This window comes from Plecotus auritus (assembly GCF_963455305.1).
Source record: "Plecotus auritus genome assembly, chromosome: 10".
NCBI classification, from domain to species: Eukaryota; Metazoa; Chordata; class Mammalia; order Chiroptera; family Vespertilionidae; genus Plecotus; species Plecotus auritus.
The window spans coordinates 47774989-47792371 of NC_137785.1; the positions used below are offsets into that span (position 1 = coordinate 47774989).

Consider the following 17383-nt stretch of genomic DNA (forward strand, 5'->3'; position numbering starts at 1 on the left):
TGGGCCAATTTAGGAGTAACATTTTTTTTTTCATTCTTGTTGTTGTTATTGAATTTAAGTGAATGCTAAGACTGCAAAGCAAGAATATTTTTTAAAAAAATCTTGTTACTATTCACAATTTCTCTATAGGATCAGAATTGTTTAATTGTTTCACTACTTTACAAACAACCCAAGTTGCAGAGGGCTGGGGAATAGATGCTGCAGGTAATAAAAGGATTGTAATCTCCATCCATCTTCCTAATTTCAGCCTGTTCATTTATTTAACAAGTCTTTGTTGAATGAACACTTACTTCGCACATGGAACTGTCTTTAATGGACTACATAAACCAGCAATTTTCTTTTTTAAAAATATTTTTATTGATTTCAGAGAGGAAGGGAGAGGGAGAGAGAGAAACATCAATGATGAGAGAGAATCATGGATCGGCTGCCTCCTGCACACCCCACACTGGGGATCAAGCCCACAACCTGGGCATGTGCCCTGACAGGAATTGAACCGTGACCTCCTGGTTCACAGGTCGATGCTCAACCACTGAGCCACGCCAGCTGGACAAGCCAGCAATTTTCAACCAGTGTGCTACAAGAATTTTTAAAACATGCAATACCTATTTAGCCAGGGGCACTAACCTCTTTTCCCTTAGATTGTCAAATAAAAAAAAAAATGACAACAGCCAACATAATAGCTGTCTGATGTGAATGAATCAAAAGTATACCAATTTTTAAATTTTTAAATTTTTAAATTGATTTCAAAAGGAAGAGAGAGCCCTAGCTGGTTTGGCTCAATGGATAGAGTGTTGGCCTGTGGACTGAAGAGTCCCAGGTTCAATTCCAGTCAAGGGCACATGCCTGTGTTGTGGGCTCGATCCCCAGTAGGGGGCGTGCAGGAGGCAGCCAATCAGTGATTCTCATCATTGATGTTTCCATCTCTCTCTCCCTCTTCCTTTCTCTCTGAAATCAATAAAAATATATTTTTTTAAAAAAGGAAGAGAGAGATAAAAACATCAATGATGAGAGAGAATCATTAATTGGCTGCCTCCTGTACACTCCCTGACAGGAATGGAGCCCAAAACCCAAGCATGTGCCCTGACCTAGAATCGAACTATGACCTCCTGGTTCCTAGGTCGCTCAACCACTAAGCCACACCTGACCAGGCTATAACAATTTTTTTGTCAGAATGGCAAAAAATATATTTTTTGGTGTGCTGAAGAATTTTAGTAATTAGATTGTGTCATGAGATGAAAAAGGTTGAAAATCACTGATATAAGCTAATGTTATACTTTAAACCTAAAAGTGAATTAACAGCAATAAATATCATTTTGTCTGTTTTATTTAGTAGGGAATTATGAACTGTTTTTGTTAATCCTCACCCAAGGATATTTTTTCAATTAATTTTTATAGAATGGAAAGGAGAGGGAGAGACAGACAGAGAAATATGGATGTAAGACACATCAACTAGTTGCCAGTGATGGAGCTTGCAACTGAGGTTATGTGCCCTTGACTGGAATCGAACCTGCAACCCTTCAGTTGGCAGGCCGATGTTCTAACCACTAGGGTTGTTCCGTGTCTGCAGAGCTGCAAATGTGAGAAACACTGCCCCCATGATGCTCTGGCCTGGGCAGCTGTATCCAGGGTCCAGTCTGTATGACTATCAGCTTACCCCTCTCCTCCAGCTTTGGGATAAAATACACAAAGCTCTTAAGCCCCTAGCCAGAGAGCAGATTCTGTCCCCACCACCAAACCCACACACACACTCCAGGTCACTCAATTCCAGGGAAGAGCAAGGATTTAGGGAGCAAACACCAGGCAAAAGTAGGTCACAGAAGCAGGATGGTAATCCCTGCTGTGGCTGGCCAGAGCAGTCAGCCCCTGCTATCAAGAGTGGCTCTGGGAAGACTTTTGGGGTCTGGAGCCCCAGCACCATCCCTTCTGACAGTATGTCAGACATTCTCAGCCCAAGAGCTTGCTGACTGTAACACTTCCTATGCTGGACTTAGAGATTCTATCTTTCATTCCACACCTCCCACAAGTATATTCTTTATACCCAGCCCTAGATCGGGTAGTAGAGATACAAAGAGGACCCTTGGGGAGTACATAGACAGGAATTCTGACCCAGACCCAGACAGTAATAAGCTAGTGCTATCAGTACTGAGATAGACGAGAGCCAGCGAGCTATGTGGACCTGTAGGAGGCTGCTGATTCAGCTTGGAGTCAGAGTAGAAAGTATTTCCTGGAGGAGGTGATAATGAACAAGAAAGAAGTTCACCAGGAGAAAATGGGGAAGGGTACAGAGAATAGATGTACAAAGACCCAGAGGAACAAAAGTATGGTCTTTTCTTCTGGAAAATGCTGGTTATCAAAGAGGGGCAGATCTGGGAGTGTTTTTTTTTTCTGAACTTTCTCCTTCAGGTGATAGAAGATGGGGAGTGCTGGTGGAGAGAGAAGTGGGGATAAAAGTACAGGCAAATAAAGCACAGGAGCAAAGATGGGGCAGAGGGGGAGTTAATGGAAGCACCTGACCTAATTGGAATGGGATGGTATTTGGGAAGCATGGATTGAAGTAGGACTCCTACCTATGTGGGTGGAGGTCTCTGGAAGCACTTGTCACTCTGGAGCCTCTGCAAGGGTCCTCTCAGGCCTGATTCTGTCCTGAGGGCACAGCCTCCCAGGATGGGCTTTAGTGTAAATCTGGCCTGCCTTGATATGGGTTCCCACCCATCTCTCTCTCCCTCACAATTGATTCTTTTGGGCCCCTCTTGTAATGCCCTCTCCAAATCAGCCCCACATCTCCACCACTTGTAAGCCTCCATCCTTACCTCCTATTGTCCCTATCATGCTCCTTCTCTGAAGCCTCCCCTGACCCCAGGGGCTGGATAGGTAGATCACTCCTCTCCTCTGTGTAGCTACAGAGGGGAGTTGAGTAGACTGATAAACTGTGGGCAGAGCTGGCTTATGTAGGGCCTCCTAGACAATGAGAAGAAGCTTAACAGCAGAATCAGTTTTTCAATATAGAAAATGGAGAATAAAGCCGAGGGAGGGAGAGTAGAAGCCAGTGAGGAGGCCATGCAGTGCCCACTGTGGGGTGGTGGTTTGAAATAGGGTCCTGGTGCTGGTGGTAGGAGACTGAACAAAGGAGGATCTCACCCTCCTTCCCTCAGAATGTGCCCATGCTGAATCTTGCTCTTCCTCTCCTCCAGGATGAACAGGGGCACCTCACACCACACTCCCATTCCATGCTTCCAGAATGCCTTCTGGGATTGTTTTGGTTTCACACTGTACACCTCTTCTCAAAGAACAGGCTTGTGGGGAGCAGAGGCCAGGGGAACCCTCATTGTGACTGCAGTTTCAGCAGCTCCAGGCCACCTTGGGGAACTGAGTGTAAATTCCAACAGGGGCTCCCCACCTTCTGAAACAGGCTCCCCTCAGATGGACACAACCCCAGAGAGGAAGAGGACAAAGCACTTACTTTGAGTTGACTTAAAGGCTAAGGTGGCAGTTCAGCAGAGGAGGAGATGAGATGGTCAGGAATCTGGAGGCTAGAATGAAGCTGGGGGGCGGGGGTGGCCATAGTGGGGAGTAGGGTGAGACACTCCACCACCTCACAGGTTCCCTAGGGGCCAGGTAGGGCTAGGAATACCAACCTGGGAGGACAGACCACTAGAGGTCCTGGAACCTGCACGTAATGGAAAGCTCAGCACTGCCCCTGGGAAATGAGTGTTTGCAAGGAGAAAGATGGAATCCCCTGTGGCAGCCTTGGGCCCTGCCCATTCTGTCTTGGGGATCAGCTTCTGGAGGCCTCCGTCTCAGTCAGGCAGTGAGCAGCCAGAAGAAAGGAAGGAGCTCAGTACAAATATAAATACCTTTAATGAAAGCTGAATGCACCTTACAGAGCTTCGAGAACAGCCATCAGAGCTGGGGTGGCAGCAGAGGCACTGCTACTTGACCCCAATGGCTACGCCAGAGGCCCCAGGAGGCAAACAAATGCCAGAGCAGCCGCCAGCAGCAGGGGAGCAGGGGCTGGGGTTAGGGCAGGTGCTGTCCCCCTCAGTGTCTCCTGGTTGGTCTCGGGGCCTGCACCATGCTCCCAGACGTGCACAGGGCTGCCACACAGAGTGTGCAAGTTATCTGGGTGCGGGGTCTGACGAGCTTCTTGCTGTAGTGACTCCCACACAGCAGCCGCCTCCTTCGGGCAACCCGACAGAACTTGAGAGGCGCAGATGTGGAAGTCATTCCAAGACCTGTTCAGGACATGGGATTAGGGGAGTTAGGTGGGACAAGGAGGCTTTGGAATGGGAAGAGGTTCAGGCACCGAGAGTAGAGAGGGTCAGGCTGCTGTCCTTGCACCTGCTCTTACCTGCAGATGGTCTCCAGCTCGCTTCCGTGACTCATGCCATCCCCCAAGCGGATGAGACACTTGGCGAAGCCCTGGTATATGTCACAGCGGCTTTGGCCCACAGCGGCTGCCTCCAGGGGAGATAAAAGGACTGGGGGTAGGGGTGGAAAATAATTGATAGGATGAACTGGCCCACCTCCCAACCCCCAGGGGCTTATTTACTCTGGCAAGCTTTGGGGACATGACTCAGCGTGAAAGAGGTACCCCAGGGAAATGAGAGGCACATCTAGGGATCACCTGCCTGGGCTCTGTTCTAGGTGGGACTGAACAGAGTCAATGTGGAGGAAGGCAGGGTAGTGTCCTCACATCCCAGGGGTCAGCTCTTCCTCTGAGCTTCTGGAGCTTCTGAAGCCCCAAGTTGGGTAAAGATGATCCAAGTGAAGGAGCCAGGACAAGATAAAGGGGGACAGGGTCCAGGGCCACACTTCCCCTCCCCAGCACCATCCAGTCTCTCTGCAGTCCAGACAAACTTTGCTTGGTTTTCCCACCCCATCCAAAACAAGTATTTTCAGACAGGTAGGGCAGGATAGAGGGTGTCAGGATCCAGGCCAGATCCTAACAGAAGACCTCAGGGGATCCCAAAGCTGGTCTGAGTCTCACCAAAGGCTATGTCTTCCCTTTATCAGAATGGAGGCTGTGAAATTTTGAGGTCCTTCCCCCACAACCAGGGCTCAGTTCACACCCCTTTCAGTTCTAAAGACACGGGTACACATTATTCCCTCCATGGAGCCCTTGCATCTCCTTGCCACACTGGCTCCCAGAGCTCAGGAAGGTTGTGCCCCAGCTCCCCACACCCTAAACCCAGCCTGATGAAAGGGTGTAAGGCCCAGGTCTAGTACACCTGCACTCACCGAGTGGTGGTAACAGCAGCAGCAGCAACAGCCCCACCGCTCGGGGCAGTCGCTGGCAGTGGTGACAGCAGCAGCAGAGCATCATCCCTGGCTGGGAGCCTAGTGCCAGAACTAGAAGCTCCGCTTGGAGTACAGCCCTTCAGCCCAGCCTCGGGAAGGAGGGACTGTGATTGGATGGGAGCTGGGGGCGGGGCTTCAAAGCCAGCAGGCAGCCCCACCACCAGTAGGCAAATCAGTAGGCAAGTTGACAAAGAAGGACCCTAGAGATGAGAGCCCAGGGGATCACTGCTGTGCTAAGCTGAGCCCAGGGCCCTTGCCCCAGGGATGGAGAGGGGAGATGTAGGAAAGCGGATGAGGATGGGTGGCCAGGACCGTGGAGTGGGTTGGCCTTGACAGAGCTCCACGAAAGGAGAAGAGAGGCCAGGGAATACAGAGCAGTTATCAAAGTCACTCCAAAGACACACCAAAAGCACACATATTCCATTTTATTCCAAAAGCATTTAATTGAATTCCTTAATGTTTTTCAAAAACAAAAAGATCCAAAACAGAGGTAAAAAGGAAAATGGAAAATTCAACTCAAGTGGTGTCACAATCTCGGGGGGTCATGCTCCAGGCATGGCAGAACCCAAGAAGGCACAATACCCACCCTGGGCCCAGCCTAAACCTGCTGGCTACCATAACCTGTAGACCACAGCCAGTGCTCACCCCCTCAACCACCTCAGAGGTGCAGTGGTGGAAGCCTGAGCAGGTAAAGAACAGACATGACCCTGCTTTGGCCTAGGCCTGTCTACTGGCCTTCAGTGCCACCCCACCCCAGGGCAAGGCAGGCTTAGCTAAGGGAGGCCGGGGGTCACAAGGCCATGCAACATGAGGCTGAGACGCCGGGCCACTTTGCCAAGTGAATTGTGTGGTTCGGCCTGCAGGAACTGGAAGAGCTTCTGGCGCACCTGGGCCATGACGGAGCCCATGTGGTCCCGAGTGATAGGGTCACTGTGGTCCAGATGCATCACAGCCTCTTCCAAGTAGCTGAGGACAGAGGAAAGGTACAGGCTACAGGTGGGCTCCAGCAGATGGGAGCGCCACCTGGTGGCACTGAGGCAGAGAGGGATGCCTGACAAAGGAACCCTCCAGGCCCGAGACGGGTGGAGGCAAAAGGAACTGGTGGAGAGAATTAGGGAGGGAGTCAAGCTAGAGTTGGAGTCTCTGCTTTGAACTGTTCCCCCACCTCCACCTGAGCCCATCTCCTGGTCCAAATGCGCCCACTCACCTTAGCTTGAGGTCAGTTCGAGTGCCAAGGTCAGAGGCCAGCTGCTGGATGAGGGAAAGGAGCACAGGCTGGGAGAGTGGGCAGGGTGGCTGCCCAAAAACCTGGCCCGGGTCCACAGTTTCACAAACGTACAGCACCAGGTTCAGGTCAGCAGCTGTCAGGGCCTGGGTAGAGATTAGCATTTATTGTGTGGGCCTTGTCACGAGACACCTGAGCCTTAGCTGGGCCTAATGCCTAGCATACCTGCTGGAAGGCCTGATTGAGGTGGCCCTGCTGCAGCAGCTGCAGGATATGGGCTTGCTGGGCCTGGCAATCGAGGTGGGTAGCAGGGACAGGTGTGCCAGCAGCTGAGCGCATGGCCTGCATGATGCTAGAGGTGACGGCGGCCTGCTGCTCCTTGAGTGCCACGCTCACCTCACCCTTAACAATGCGCTGTACCTGTGCTAAAATGGACTCCTGCAGGCTGCAAAGGGAAATGAGGGAGATGAAGTAGATAGGGAGTCCGGTGTGGCCCTTTCCAAACCTACCACCTTGCCCAGTACCCTACCCACACACCTGCCCACAGCCACATGCAGCTGGTGCTGCACCTCAGCCCGAACACTGCTGGACACAGTGGCTGCCATCTGCTCAGTGGCGCCCTGCAGTGTGCTGACCAGGCCCCGCAGCTGAGCTAATACAGGCTCCCTCGCCTCCTGCTCTCGCACCTTCCGGCTCTTCATGTGGCTCTCTAGCTGTTGCAAGTCTGAAAGTTGACCATGGGGGCTATGAAAGCAATGGGGAAGAAGAGGATAGCCCCTCCACCTTGGAGCATATGACTCCACTCACATTCCTGTGTGCCCAGTCGGAAACTATCATTGATCTGCTGGAACATAGCCTGGCAGCTCTTCTCAAAGGCAGGCAGCACCACACTCTGGAAGGCTTCACGGTAGGCGGCCTGCATGGGCCCCTGTAACGTGTCTGCAGCTGCTCGGGCGATGGCATCTGTCAAGTTCTGGGGGTAGAGGGAGGGGCCGGGCCAAGCCAAAAGCCTGAGCCCAAGCTGGCCTGACCAACCCCACCAACCACCAACCTCCTTCATCTTTGACCCTTTAGCACCTTGGACTTCAGCAGCTTGGAGATATTCTCTTTCATGCTACCCTCCACAGCTGTGAGCTTGGTGGCCACTGAGGTGTTCAGTTGGCCTGCCACAGGCTCCAGACTCCTAGAGACACCTGGGGCAGGGTGCGGAGGGAGAGATGGAGCCATGAGAATAAGCTTGACAAGTAGGGGGCCCACTCCCACGCAGCCCATCCAGAAATCTCCATGTAAAACTCACATGGAGGCACCGTCTTCTTGATCTCATCCCGTATGCTACGCTCTAGTCGCCCAGCCACAGCTGAAGACAGTGCCTGGGACAGCTGTTGTGTCAGCTGTTCCTGCAGCTGCCCACCCCGTTGCTGCCCCTCGGCCAGTGCCCGCTCCAGCCGCCGCTCTGTATTATAGCTAAGGAACAGGCCTGGAGCAGGTCCCATTTCCCTTCTAGGTCTAAGAATGCTGCAGCTGCCCATACCCCTCTGCCATGCTGGGTAATTTCCCATAAGGATACGCTCCTGTTCATGCCGAGACTCGAGGGCACGTTCCACGTGGCCTGTGACGGTGCTCTGCAGGCCTTCGAGTTGGGTGCACAGACGCTGCAGCAGCTCTTCTTGGCTGCGCCGCAGCTCCGCCAGCTCTCTCTGCTGTTGCCAAATTAGTGCTGGCCAGTCCTCAGGGGGCTCTGCCACCTGCCAGTAGCACCAACAATCACATGCCTACCCCACCTGTCCCCGCACACTGGACTAGGGAATGGCCCAGAGCTCCTCCCCACCCTGAGAGAGGAGTCCTAGAAGTAGAAAGGGTATTTGTTCACTCACCTGGTGCTCCGTGAGCCGGGATCCCACAGCTGAATCCCTGCCATAGGCGAGAAGCACCTCAGGCCAAGTCATGCAGACAGCCTAGGGACCACCCCTCTCCCTGGCCCCAGGACCTCTCCTACCCGTCATCCTTTTTGCCCTTCCTCTTGAGCTTGGGAGAGGTCCGAGGGGATCCCTTAGTCTTCCAGTCCTTGGCAGGCAGTCGTGGAGTGGGAACTTTGGTGCTAAAGCCCCCTGCAGCAGAGGCAAGGCTGGCCACCTCATCATCGTGGTCACTGTGAAAAGGGGAGAGAGGGGCCTAAGTGCCTACCACTTGCTGGCCCTCCCTTGTGAGAGAAAGGGTGTGGAGTGGCATCTACCTTTGTTCAGCGCTGGTGTCCTGGCTGTCATGTTGCTGCAGCAAGTGATAAGGTGGTCGGTGGAAGGCCAAGCTCTTATGCTTTTCCTGAAGGCCATTCCTGGGGCTGGGAGGACAGGCCGACTCAGATGACTATCTGAAACTCTTACCATCAGTATACTTTTCCCCTCCCAAGCTCCTCACCTTTCTGCGAGACTGCTGCAGGTCTCCCGAGTAATGTCTGGTGCTGTTGGCCAGACCTGACTGTCAGGGGCTGTGGCCTCCTGGGTCAAGGCTGCCTCCAGAAGAGAAGGGGTACTATGCCGATCCCCATCCCCCGGGCCTCCATCCAGGCTAAGCTGCGGGCCAAGCTCAGGCCCTGGACGGGGCCGTGGGGACAGCAGATGTAGTGCAGAGGCAGCTGAGGCCATACTGTTTGGCTCAAGGTCCTCAGGAGCAGAGGAGCCAAAGCCACGGGACAGGGCCTCAGATGCGATCTCAGGGATGTCCTGGGACAGGGCAGTGGAAGCCGAGGAGATAACATCGGGAGAGCGGGTACGGCTGGGGGAAGCCTGGGGTAGCCCCAAGGGCTCTACTTCCTGCAGCTCCAGGGAGAGTGCAGAGGCAGCAGTAGGTACCTGAAGTGGGCCAAAATGGGGACTTAGATGGAAGGAAATAGGGGTGGGGGAAACACAGAGATGAGGCACTGGTGTTTGCAGTGATGTGGGGAAGGAGGATGCAGTAAAAGACAGCCACAGCTCAGGAGGAGAGGAGGTGGGAATGGATAAGCTGAGGAGCTGCCCTGCAGGGAATATGGGAGGCTGAGATGACCTCAAGGGAAATATGGGCCACTTGAGGCAGAACAGGACAAGCAGACAGGGTGCTATAGGAGAAGACTGCTCTGACCTTCCTGATGTTATACACCTGCTAACCTGCATTTCACACTCACGCACCTGTCCAGGCCCTTTGGGAGTCAATTTGTCAGCTGGACCTGGGAGCAGGCTGGGCAGGAGGCTGCGTGGGCTTGCCTGCAGGCTGCTGCCGCCGCTGCTGCTCATTGTCAGACTGCCATCCAGCTGCAGCTTGGGGCTCAAGGTCAGCTCCTCAGGTGGCCTGATGGCAGGAAGGCTAAGGCATAAGCAGCCAGAGCTTGGCATCAGCTGGCACCAGCCCTCGCCATCCCCCAACTCTGACCCTCACTTCACCTGGGCAAGGAGGGGTCCACAGCTGAGGTACTGCTCATGGCAGATACAGCTGTAAGAGAGGAGCTGCTGCTGCTGCTGCTGCTGCTGCTACTGCTGCTGCTGCTATTACTAGGGGATGAAGCAATCTGGGGAGATGCAGAGAGTAAGAGCTGTGGCCTATGGGTAGGGATTCCCAGGTCCCCCTGCCCTAAGCCCTAATCCCCAAGCCCCAGCCCCAGCACACCTGTTGTAAGGAGGTGCTAGGTGTCATGAAGGCGTCAGGTGTCATCAACTTGGGCTTGGTCTCGCTGCTCAGACTAAGGAAGTCGGCGGGTGCAGGTAGCTCCACAATGCGTCGGAGATCAGGCTGGGAGCCGTGAGTAGCTGAACTCAGGCCCTCAGAGCCCAGTTCAGGCCGAGATTCTCCAAATGCTGTGGGGAAATCTGCCACTTTAATCAGATCTCAGACCCTGGCCACTTTAACCTGCTTCCCTCTCACCCCTTACTCACCAAAATCCTCATGGGCAGTGTGGGTGGGGAGCGGGGCCACCACATCAGGGTTCAGCTGTGGCTGGAAGCGGATCTGCACATCTTGTAATGCCCTTCAGGAAAAGAATAGGAGAGGGCTCAAAGGGGCCAAAGTCAGTAGGGTGAGGAGGGTCACAGACAGGGCACACTCACTTAGTATGCACACAGAAGAGCTTGATGAGCACACCGGCTGCAGACTCCATGGCACCAGCTCCGTGGGTCCCATCTGCAAGGACAGTGTGGACAACTAAACCCCTGGCCCTCTGTGCCTTGGCACTCCCTACATCCCAACATATATCCCGACCCTGAGCAGCTTACCAGCCCCAAGGCTGTCATTCTCTTCCTCAGCAGGCAGCACTTCCGTGTGCCGCAGCCGGCAGCGACTCACCACCTGGATACCGAAGCTCAGTACAGGGTGGGTGAGCAGGAACTCAGAGATGGAACTGAAGCAGGCACGGCCTTCTTCCTGGTTCTGCAGCAGCTCCATCACGTAAAGGACCTGCATAGGCAGCGAATTCACAGCTGAGCTCAGGGGCTGTGAAGGCTGTGGATATACCACATATCCCTACCTGCCCCGATGATACCAACTTTGCCCAGGGTGTCCCCAATGCAGTCTACCTTCCGTTGTACATCGCTGAGAATCAGGTATTCTGCTGAGAGGTCCAAGCAAACTTTGAGGCTAGGGGGCACACTCACTGAGCTGAAGATATCTGGGGAGAAACTGGGAGGCCACAAGGCAGGATGAATGAGCCTAAGAGAGTGGAAAGAACTCACATCCCCAACCCTGCTACCCCTGTCCAGCTCCCCAGCTTGTGCTTACCGAATGGTCTGCAGGCAGGTCCAAGACACTGTGCACCACATCTTTAACTCCTGATTCTGGTCAGCACCAGTAATGAGAAATCTCCAGAAAGGGACCCTGCAAAGCAATAAGACACTGAGTGACTGGCTGGGAGCCCAAGGTCTAGCGCACCACCCGCTTGCCCACTCACTCACTCAGGGTCCTGTTTCTTGTGGTTGTCACAAAATAGGAGGCAGGACAGTGGCCGCCCATCATGAGGCTTTAACTCATGCAGACATCTGCAAGCAGGCAGATGAGGAACCTGAGTAGGTGATCTAGTCCCCTACCTGGGGGTTCCTGGTCCCTCAGCTCCTGCCTTACCTTGGCTCGTCCTGCCCCTCAATGTAGATCTGCCAGAACTTGACAAAGCCATCATGGCTTGCTGTAGCCAGGACAGTCCCATCAGGTGAGAGGGCCCCTTCACTCAGGTACTGGGAAGAACCCAAAGAGCCTTGCTTTACCACCTGACTAGAGGTGGGAGCAAGCCTATTTCAGATGAGAATGACAGTGAGCTGGCCTGACCCAAAGTGGATCTGCACGTTTGTGTGAAAGACTGAATAATTGGGAGGGGGGGTCATAAAGAAGACTAGACTCATGGGGTGCACATTAGGCGTGAGCTCCCCAGGTAAAGGTTACTTTGTGATCCGCGTCCCCATGGGCAGAATGCCAGTAAAGCTATCTGAGCAGCTACGGTATGAGGAATAGATGAGGGACATAAGAAAAGGGGAAGAGAAGGGAGGCAGTCAGTTGCAGGCTTACTGTGCTGTGGCCTTTTACCATGATGAAGCCCTGCTTGATTTGGCTGACATCCACGGGCCAGGTGCTGTGGTTGGAACGGAGCATGTCCAGGTTCCACACCTCAGCCTGGAGGGTACAGAGAGGTGAGTGTTCAGCCCATGCCCACACCATGGCTGCTCTATCTCCACCCCCCACCCCCCCATGCCCAGCCTCCTTACCCGGTCCTCATGCAACAGGGCCACCATTGGGCTGCCCTCTTCACAGCAATCTTCACTCTCCTCGGGAATGAAGGGGCACCAGATGATCCTACGGAAGTGATTCAGTGGCGTACCCTCTGGCTGCCGGATATGGACCAAAATCTCTTCTCTAAGTGGGGTATTAAGGATTAGACAAGTGGATGATGAGTGTGTCTGGGATCTCCAGCTCTGCCCACCTTTTTTCAGTCCCCCATTCCATCCCAAGGAAAGGATACTGAATTTTGCCATTGACCAGAGCCAAGTGCCACACGAACAGGTTTCCTGCCTCATCTAGGCAGGCCAGCTGTGGGGAGTTGACGTGTGCGAAGGCCAGGTCAGCCACACTGCCTGTGAAGCCCTTCAACAGGGTCCGCTCCGAAGTGCTGACACTGATCACCCGCACCATCGCTGAGCCATTGTTGGCAGCTGGAATCAGGACAGTGGTTGGCCATAAGTGAGTGTCTAGGCCCAGGCAGCAGCAGAGAAGCTCTGCCCTTGCCCACCTCAGTGTTACCACCAATCTCAAGCTTGGTTTTTCCACTTGGCTCCCCAAGGCCTGGCAGAGACATGACTTCCATTGTATCCCTAACATCTGAGTGGGTTGAGTGGGCTGAATGGCCTTATACTGAATCTGCATCTCTGGAGCTTCTGGCAGAACACTTCCCTCCTCTCCCTTGACCCAACTCACCCCGAATGGCATAGGCCAAGAAGGAGTTGGACACAGCAATCAGGTTGCCATAGTAGTATTTCTGCTCCCAATCATACTTGGCGACAGGCTGGATTTTCACCTGAGAACCAAGGGTGAGGAAGGTCGTAGAAGCTGAGGGCTGGGGCAGCTTTCCCAGAGCTTAGGTGCTCCCCAGCATCCCTGGGGACAGCAGAGGCTGCATGTGCAAGCCCAGCCACCCAATCACAACTCCTGGGGCCAGATTCCCAGAGAGTTGGTAGCCAACTCTGGCTTCCTAAGACTGGGGCACACTACCTGCCTGTTAAGGTGGTCCCCATAGGAACTAGCAGCATGGAAGTGGAGAGGAAGAGACTGTGTGCCCCATCCACCATACATGCCACAACATCCTAGTACCTTGTTGCTCCCCCGTGCCTTGCTCGAGATGCTGGAGTCACTGCTGGCCACAATCTCCACCTCCTTGGCCAAAATCCCAATGCAGGTAGAGCTGTCATCTCCTGAGAGGCAGCTGCGGGGAGGGGTGCACAAGCTTGACTCTTGTTTACCCAGAGTCTCAATAGGCAGGGTTGGAATGTGGAGAGGATACAGCTACCATGGGGAAGGTGTCCAATCCCAGGTGCACAGCTCTGGGTCCACTGGTCCCCAGACTGGTAGCTCACCTCTCTCCTTGGGAATGCTAACTCAGGCACCTAAACTTTAGATCCAGGCCAAGCCCTTGAGGTTGTCCTCATCCCTCATCCTAGGGCAAGCTCAATGTGGTTGTGTTCCATCCCAGGACATCTAGTGTGGGAGCAGCAGAGGCTGCTAGCCCTTCTCTCACCCCATCTTATGCCTTCAGTTAACAGACACTCCAAAGATGCCATCACCACCACTAATCTCCCAGGTACTCACATGACCTGCTTCTCCTGCAGGTTAATGGATGGCTTGGATCGGAGACCAGGCTTGTTTGCTGAAGTACCATCCCCTGAGCAGAGGGGGTCTGGGACCAGGAGCCCATTGAGGTCACCATTGTAGGTATTAGATGGCCGCTGGCTCTCTGCACTGGGGCCTGAGGACAGGTAGGACCACTATCATGAGGTTGTTCCACCTGCCTACTGACCTCTCCTCCTGCAGAGCCTCCCTCCAGAACCATAAGGTACTCTAGAAACACTCAACTGAGACATGTCTATGAGAAGGAAGGCCCTTTGTTCATCTCTCATTCCATAACATTTAAGGTGAACCCAATGTATACCAGGACTAAGAATAAGCATTAGGCTCTTCTACCTGGGAGCGGGGTGCAAGCCATCAAGAACCCTCTAAGGCCAATTACTACTCAGGCCCGAGTGAGTCAACACAGAAGGACTATGTGTACGTGAGGGAGGGCATGGGAAGGGTCAAGACAGATTTCATAGAAGAGTTGCCATCAAAGCCAGTGTAGCTAGAACACACAAACATGGGAAGGATGAAGGGAAAACAAGGCTCCAGAGGTCTCAGGTATGAGGGTGAGGTGCTTAGATTCTCCCTGTGGCGATGAGAGCCACAAGAGTTTTTAAAGGGAAGGTGACATGGTCAGCAATGGCCAGAGGGCTCATTGCTCTAAGGCAGTATGCAGAATAGTTGAGAATCTGGGTGAGAGATACCAGGGCCTAGAGTCTAGTGGCAGGGGTTGGAGAAGAAAGGATGGCTCCTAAGGCATGGAAGGGAAGTGATAAGATGTGGAAGTACGGAAGAAAGGAGCCTGCCCCACAGAGAAATGGCTCAGAAGTAGCTTCCTTGGGCAGGTAAACAAAGGATGAATGAACATGAAGAGATGGACAAAGAAGAGAGAAACGATGGGGTAGTGTGTTGAGTCAGGAAAGACAGCATTTTAGTTGTTTGCCATTCATTGAGTTTCAACCACCCTCCTAGGCTCGGACACCACTCCAAAACTCCCAGGTGGCAAGGAGACTAGGGTTCCACATTCTGGATCACATCAAGTTTCTAGGGACAAAAAAGTCTGGGGTCTGACATGGTCCTCCAGTGACAGGAGACAAGCCAGAGCTCCTTGGCAAACAGGAGAATCAAGTATCAATCAATAAACAAGGAGTTCAGAAAAGAAGTCTCCAGACCACTTCACTTGGATCAGAGCCACCTTAGCTGCGCAGGGGTTAGCTGACCACTCTCCCTCCCAGGAAGGCTATCATGAGGACAAACAAACTGCACAAGCTTGGCCATGCCATGCTCTACCAAACCTTTGTGGAGTCTAGTCTCCCTAGCAGCGGATGAGCATGAAAGGCCCAAGCCAAGCTCATGAGTAAAGGGAGCACACTCCAGGACTGGTGCAAAGGGCTCAGTGGTTCCAGGCAGCAGATGGATTTTCTCAGGAAACAGGCAGTAGTTAACCCCACCCAGAGTGAGCACCAGTGCCTGCTGCAGTAGCAGCCAGTTTGGGCCTCCCAGCAGGTTTAAGAACAGGGTCTGAGGGCCCTGGCTGGTTTGGCTCAGTGGATAGAGCGTCGGCCTGTGGACTGAATGAAGAGTCCTTGGTTCGATTACCATCAAGGGCACATGCCCAGGTTGCGGGTTCAATCCCCAGTAGGGGGTGTGCAGGAGGCAGCTGATAACGATTCTCTCTCATCTTTGATGTTTCTATCTCTCTCTCCCTCTCCCTTCCTCTCTGAAATCAATTAAAAAAAAAAGAAGAAGAAGAAGAAGAACAGGGTCTTAGGAAACACCAGTTCTCAGCTCTGGACACTGCACACCTAAACCACCATCAACAGCTGGTCTTTCAACCACTACAACTTCACAGATCGCTGAACCTGTCAGGAAACTTTGGTACCTTCACACATGCTATTTCCTTTTTGTGAATGCCTTCCTGACACTAAACTGTTCATATTACAAAACCTAAACATTGTCTTCTTTCTCAGACCTGTTCTCAGGCACTCTCCAGTCCCCACCCCACCCACCCTATACCCATCAAAAGACCAAAACACTCCTCTCTTTCATTGTCAACAGCATTATAGGCTCCCCAGGGCAGAAGCAGCTCTGAAGTATCACTGCATAACATGCTACATGAAAGGAGTTCTCAGGGCTGCCAACCTTACAGGAGAGGTTGAGTAGTAGTATATTTCTCCTACATAGAAAAAAAAAAAAAAAATGAAGTATCACTGCAAGCCCAAAAAAAGTTTAAAAGAAAGGAAATAAACCAGGACTGGCAAATGTTTGTAGCCTAATTCAATCAGAGCCATGCAGTCTGTGATTTGCCTTAATCCCAGAAAGGACACAGAATTGGGAGTGGCCACTTTTCTCCAGAAAAGTTTCGGAAAGCATGCCTAAAGTCTATATTTTAGAGGGAAGGGCAAGTTACAGAGGGGATCCACAGCTCCTCAGCACAGCTCCTAGTTCTGACACAACTCAACGTACAGAGCACGGACTAGGCCTCAGAACTAAGGCAAGCGGGTTGGGAACTTAGACCAGTACCATGAACACTAGAGACCTTAGGGCCAAGAAACCAAAGGGGCCCTGCGGATTAAGAGAAGGAGCCTCACCTTCAGCCGAGACGCTGAAGGACGAGGCAAAAAGGCCCGTCACTGGGGTGGGGTGTGGAGGGTTCGCACGGGGGGTCTGCGCCCTTCTGGGAACATGCTTAGGGGTTTACCGCTCTAACCATCGTCTGCCCTCACCAGCCCGGAGGGTGCAGAGCCGGTCTGGAGGGGCCTGCAGGCCCTGAGGGCGAGCCTGGCTCGAGCCGCCCCTCTGCCCCTCGGCGAGGGCCCACCCGCGCTGTCCTGGCTCACCTCCCGCGGGCCGGTCCAGCTTGAGAATGTCCCGTAGGTGCTGCGTGGCGTCCTCTATGTCGATGCTCGCGCAGGAGGCCATAGGCCCAGCCACAAGCGCCCTGAACGCGCCGCGTTCGTTTCGCTGCCGCCACGCACCAGCCGAACACAGTCGCGCAGGGACCAGACACGGCACGCAGGTCACTACAATGAGTCCACCCGCACAAACAGCGGCCCGCACCAAGCCCCTGAGCCCCTCCAATCGCACCAACCGCCTCCACTTCCGGCCCGCCGAGCCTGGGCTCCCGGAATCTGCTCGGACTGGAGAAGAAAGGTTCCGGGCCGAGAGCGGATGCCTCACTCCTCCTGAAGCAGTCTCCCTCCGCTATCCCGCCTCAGTGCCAGCGGGGCCGGTGAGTTTCGCAGGGTTGAGGCAGAAGAAAGCCTTGCTATCCCGCCCGGTCCATGCCCACTCCCAAGGCATGGACTCATGATGGGCCTAGGACCCGGTCAATTCCGCCACTCAGGCTGTAGTCAAACCTCTCCAAGAACAAGCTGAATTAGCAGGAGTCTCGCTTTCCTCTTTAGGAAATGAGGGGACCCAGGATGTCAATGGGTCCAGGAATTGCAAGATCACGATAGCCCCACCAAAACCATCATTGTTTCCTAATAGCCCTCCAGCATCCCCTTGCCCAACCTAGGACCC

At 53.4% G+C, this 17383-nt stretch overlaps 2 protein-coding genes across 5 annotated transcripts; both read right to left on the reverse strand.

Annotated features, from left to right (window-relative positions):
- Nucleotides 1-3839: 3839 nt before the first annotated feature.
- On the reverse strand, nucleotides 3840-5446 carry NRN1L (neuritin 1 like). The gene is made up of 3 exons (XM_080644577.1): nucleotides 5239-5446; nucleotides 4349-4478; nucleotides 3840-4232 (listed from the first exon to the last, which is right to left on the reverse strand). Exons 1-3 carry the CDS (start codon nucleotides 5321-5323, stop codon nucleotides 3947-3949), a joined length of 501 nt encoding a protein of 166 aa, XP_080500703.1. The 5' UTR covers nucleotides 5324-5446; the 3' UTR covers nucleotides 3840-3946.
- Nucleotides 5447-5706: 260 nt separating this feature from the next.
- Nucleotides 5707-16975, reverse strand: EDC4 (enhancer of mRNA decapping 4). 4 transcript variants are annotated; one of them, XM_080644575.1, is made up of 29 exons: nucleotides 16699-16961; nucleotides 13835-13991; nucleotides 13340-13451; nucleotides 12947-13046; nucleotides 12495-12684; nucleotides 12241-12388; nucleotides 12044-12148; nucleotides 11606-11715; nucleotides 11440-11523; nucleotides 11267-11362; nucleotides 11065-11167; nucleotides 10765-10945; nucleotides 10600-10672; nucleotides 10429-10520; nucleotides 10163-10350; nucleotides 9940-10064; nucleotides 9688-9847; nucleotides 8939-9372; nucleotides 8757-8861; nucleotides 8520-8672; nucleotides 8398-8434; nucleotides 8091-8268; nucleotides 7821-7976; nucleotides 7601-7716; nucleotides 7331-7496; nucleotides 7061-7247; nucleotides 6749-6968; nucleotides 6506-6669; nucleotides 5707-6264 (listed from the first exon to the last, which is right to left on the reverse strand). In XM_080644575.1, the coding sequence occupies exons 1-29, from the start codon at nucleotides 16778-16780 to the stop codon at nucleotides 6072-6074; spliced, it is 4215 nt and encodes a 1404-aa protein (XP_080500701.1). In that variant the 5' UTR covers nucleotides 16781-16961; the 3' UTR covers nucleotides 5707-6071. The 4 variants fall into 4 exon arrangements, with proteins under 4 accessions (XP_080500701.1, XP_080500700.1, XP_080500699.1 ...); XM_080644574.1 differs by having other exon boundaries at nucleotides 9688-9862; nucleotides 16699-16956; XM_080644573.1 differs by having other exon boundaries at nucleotides 7821-8268; nucleotides 16699-16937.
- Nucleotides 16976-17383: the final 408 nt, after the last annotated feature.